Genomic DNA, 4,093 nt, shown 5'->3' with positions numbered 1-4,093 from the left:
ATGTCTAATAATCAAGAAGAAGACACAACCGAAGAATTTCGACAACCTCCAGTTCCAAACCTCCAAATGCAAGCGATGTTAGGGGAGATGAGGCGTATGTTGAGGGCTGAATTAGAACCTATTCACGAAAGGTTGGACAGGGTAGAAGCGGAAACTCCTAGGGGCCAGCAACATGACATCCACAATAGGCAGCATGGTGGGCGTGGTCCGTGGCGGAATGTTGATGGAGAGGCGGAGTCGGAGGAGTTTGATGAGCAATATTTGAACCGAGGCAGGATTGAGCGTGGGTATAGAAATAGAGAAGCTAGGATGGGTAGGCCTAGGAGGGATAACGATTTAGGAAATATAAAGATTAAAATCCCATCTTTTCAAGGTAAAAATGATCCTGAAGTTTATTTGGAGTGGGAAACTAAAATGGAGATGGTTTTTGATTGTCACAACTACTCAGAGATAAAGAAGGTTAAGTTGGCTGCAATTGAATTTACCGATTATGCCATTGTGTGGTGGGATCAATTACTGATTAATAGGAGGAGGAATAGAGAGCCACCCGTGGACACTTGGGAGGAAATGAAAATGCTTATGAGGAAGCGTTTTGTACCCAGCCACTATTATAGGGGATTGTATCAAAAATTACAGAGGTTAATTCAAGGATCTAAAAGTGTGGATGAGTATTACAAGGAGATGGAGGTAGCTATGATCCGGGCAAATGTAGAAGAGGACCGGGAAGCCACCATGGCTAGGTTTTTGCACGGTTTAAATCGTGAGATTGCGGATATAGTCGAGATGCAGCACTATGTTGAGTTGACAGATATGGTGCATCAAGCCATAAAGGTGGAGGAACAATTCAAACGAAAGGGATTGGCTAGGAGGGGACTGCCTATGGCTACAACCAGCTCGTGGAAGACAACTCCAAAAAGGGACGAGCAGCAACAAAATAAGCCAAAATTTGAATCCTCTAAGAATGCCAACTTAAAGACCGCCACTACTTCAGGTACAATCGAGACTTCAAGTTCTAAGACACGTGATATTAAATGTTTTAAATGTCAGGGGCGCGGACATATAGCCAGCCAGTGTGTAAACAAGAGGGTGATGGTGATAAATGCCCAAGGAGAGCTTGAGTCAGAAAATGAGGAAGAAGTAGATAATGATGATATGCCATCTATGGAGGATGCTGACGATGAGCAAAATGCTGTGGTTGGAGATTTATTGGTTGCAAGGCGAGTTCTCAATGTGCAGGTTAAGGAGGAAGAAAGTAACCAAAGGGAGAACTTGTTTCATACTCGGTGCTTTGTAAATAACAAAGTTTGCAGTGTCATTATCGATGGTGGGAGTTGCACAAATGTAGCCAGCACTTATTTGGTGGAGAAATTGGCTTTAACTACCTTGAAACATCCTCAACCTTACCGGCTTCAGTGGTTGAATGAATGTGGGGAAATCAAGGTGACAAGACAAGTGTTGGTGGCATTATCCATTGGCAAATATGAGGATGAGGTGCTTTGTGATGTGGTTCCTATGCACGCATGCCATTTACTGTTGGGAAGACCATGGCAGTATGATCTGAGGGTTACGCATGATGGATTCACAAATAAGTATTCCTTCACTCTTAATAGGCAACCTATTACTCTTGTGCCATTAACTCCAAAACAGGTCAGGGAGGACCAATTAAAGTTACAAAGTTCGAATGAAAAAAAAAAGGAAAAGGAAAGGAAGGCCGAAACTGAAAAAAAAGACTTAAAAAAAAAAGGAGAGAAAAACATTGATCAGAGTGAAAAAGAAAGAGAGAGGATTTCGGCTATAGTGAGAGCAAGAGAGGAAAAATTCAATTACATTGCAAAAAAAAGTGAGATCAAGAGAGCATTATTTTCACACCAGCCCCTTATTGTACTCATGTACAAGGAGGCTCTTTTATGTACTAATGATCTCGTCGGTGCTTTGCCGAGCAATATTGTTTCTCTTTTGCAGGAGTTTGAAGATGTCCTTCCTGAAGAGGTACCATATGGTTTACCTCCAATCCGAGGGATTGAACATCAAATTGATTTCATACCTGGTGCATCAATTCCAAACCGACCTGCTTATAGGAGTAATCCCGAGGAGACCAAGGAACTTCAGAGGCAAGTAAGTGAATTATTGGAGAAGGGGTTTGTGCGTGAAAGTATGAGTCCTTGTGCGGTTCCGGTGCTGTTAGTTCCCAAGAAGGATGGAACATGGAGGATGTGTGTTGACTGCCGAGCCATCAACAACATAACGGTAAAGTATCGTCATCCCATTCCTAGACTAGATGATATGTTGGATGAATTGTATGGTTCTTGTGTCTTTACAAAAATTGATCTTAAGAGTGGATATCATCAGATTAGGATGAAAGAAGGTGATGAATGGAAAACTGCTTTTAAGACTAAATATGGTTTGTATGAGTGGTTAGTGATGCCTTTCGGTTTAACTAATGCTCCGAGCACATTTATGCGTTTGATGAACCATGTTTTGCGAGCATTTATTGGCAGATTTGTAGTTGTGTATTTTGATGATATCCTGATCTATAGCAAAAATTTGGAAGAACATGTAATGCATTTGAAATCTGTTTTGGAAATTCTAAGGAAAGAAAGGTTGTTTGCTAACCTCAAAAAGTGCACCTTTTGCACGGATAAGCTTGTGTTTCTTGGTTTTGTTGTTAGTAAGAGAGGAATTGAGGTGGATGAGGAAAAGGTGAAGGCAATCCAAGAGTGGTCAACGCCTACAACAGTCAGCCAAGTGAGGAGTTTCCACGGCTTAGCTAGCTTCTATAGACGGTTTGTGCGTGATTTTAGTAGCTTAGCCGCCCCTCTTACTGAAGTCATCAAGAAAAATGTGCCGTTTAAGTGGGGAAAAGAACAAGAAAAGGCATTTAGTCTGATCAAAGAAAAGTTAACTAATGCACCTTTGCTTGTTTTACCTAACTTTGCTAAAACTTTTGAAATTGAGTGTGATGCTTCAGGCATAGGAATTGGAGCTGTTTTGATGCAAGAAGGCCGTCCAATTGCTTATTTCAGTGAAAAGTTGAGTGGGGCAGCCCTAAATTACCCTACTTATGATAAGGAGATGTATGCCTTGGTGAGGGCTTTGGAAAATTGGCAACACTATCTATGGCCAAAGGAGTTTGTGATTCACACAGATCATGAGTCTTTGAAGCATTTGAAAGGACAGCAAAGGTTGAACAAACGCCATGCCAAGTGGGTGGAATTCATTGAAACATTTCCGTATGTGATCAGATATAAGCAAGGTAAAGAAAATGTGGTGGCTGATGCATTGTCCCGAAGGTATGCCTTACTTTCCATTTTAGATACAAAAATGCTTGGCTTTGAATACATTAAGGAATTGTATGCTCAAGATTCTGATTTTGGTGATGTGTTCAATACATGTGAAAAAATGGCGTTTGGTAAGTTTAGCTGAATTTGTACAAGACCCTTTGTCATTTCCTAGTGGCCCAATTACAAGACTTAGAGCCAAACGTTTCAAGGAAGCACTAAATGGGCTAATCCAAGAGAATTGGGCTGATTCTAAAAAGACCAAGATGGGCTCAAACAATATTCAAGACTTAATCCATGTCATCAAGGCAATTGAAGAGGCTAATTAGCACATAGAAATATGATGAATGGTCTAACCATTAAAGGACGTGAATTTGTTAAGTTTCAAGAATATTAAATAGGTGAATGAACTTGGTCTTGCCTGGGTACGTGAAATACATTGAATTTAGTCATTTAGTCATTTCTGGTTGCCTCTAGAAGTCCAAGAGGCCTAAATTTCGTGGTACTTGTTATGTTAATATTTGTGTTGCTTTTAAAGTTGTAGTTATGACTTTTCCTATTCTTGGAGGGTTGTTCCAAGTATATAAAGGGGTTATTTCGAGTTTTAATAGCAGATTGGAAATTTCAGAAACTTATTTGTTTTTGTGAGGTCTTGTGTTCCTCTTGGGTCTTCAAAGAACTCCTTGAACTTATCAAGTTAATCTTGTGGCGTTCAAGCTCCAAACTTATCACCTTGATTCTGATTTCTGGGTGTGGCGTTTTCAATCCTTCGTAGTCTTGGTTCTCCTCTAGTTGGGTGACTGGTCAAGGCTCAA

The 4,093-nt window shown here is 40.6% G+C and overlaps 1 protein-coding gene across 1 annotated transcript; it reads left to right on the top strand.

Moving 5' to 3' along the window:
- On the top strand, positions 1-3,423 carry LOC118348289. Its single transcript, XM_035689657.1, has 3 exons — positions 1-1,647; positions 1,963-2,115; positions 2,674-3,423. The coding sequence occupies exons 1-3, from the start codon at positions 1-3 to the stop codon at positions 3,421-3,423; spliced, it is 2,550 nt and encodes an 849-aa protein (XP_035545550.1).
- The last annotated feature ends 670 nt before the right edge of the window (positions 3,424-4,093 follow it).

This window comes from Juglans regia, chromosome 4, assembly GCF_001411555.2.
Source record: "Juglans regia cultivar Chandler chromosome 4, Walnut 2.0, whole genome shotgun sequence".
NCBI classification, from domain to species: domain Eukaryota; kingdom Viridiplantae; phylum Streptophyta; class Magnoliopsida; order Fagales; family Juglandaceae; genus Juglans; species Juglans regia.
Note: the sequence above shows the minus strand (reverse complement) of the source record. Positions and strands in the feature narration are given on the sequence as shown.

Excerpts from the sequence above, each read along its gene's own strand:
- LOC118348289 (XM_035689657.1), top strand. The coding sequence starts at position 1 with ATGTCTAATAATCAAGAAGAAGACACAACCGAAGAATTTCGACAACCT. Across the intron at positions 1,648-1,962 it reads TGCCATTAACTCCAAAACAG|GAGTTTGAAGATGTCCTTCC; the intron begins GTCAGGGAGGAC and ends TCTCTTTTGCAG. Across the intron at positions 2,116-2,673 it reads CCAAGGAACTTCAGAGGCAA|AGAGGAATTGAGGTGGATGA; the intron begins GTAAGTGAATTA and ends GTTGTTAGTAAG.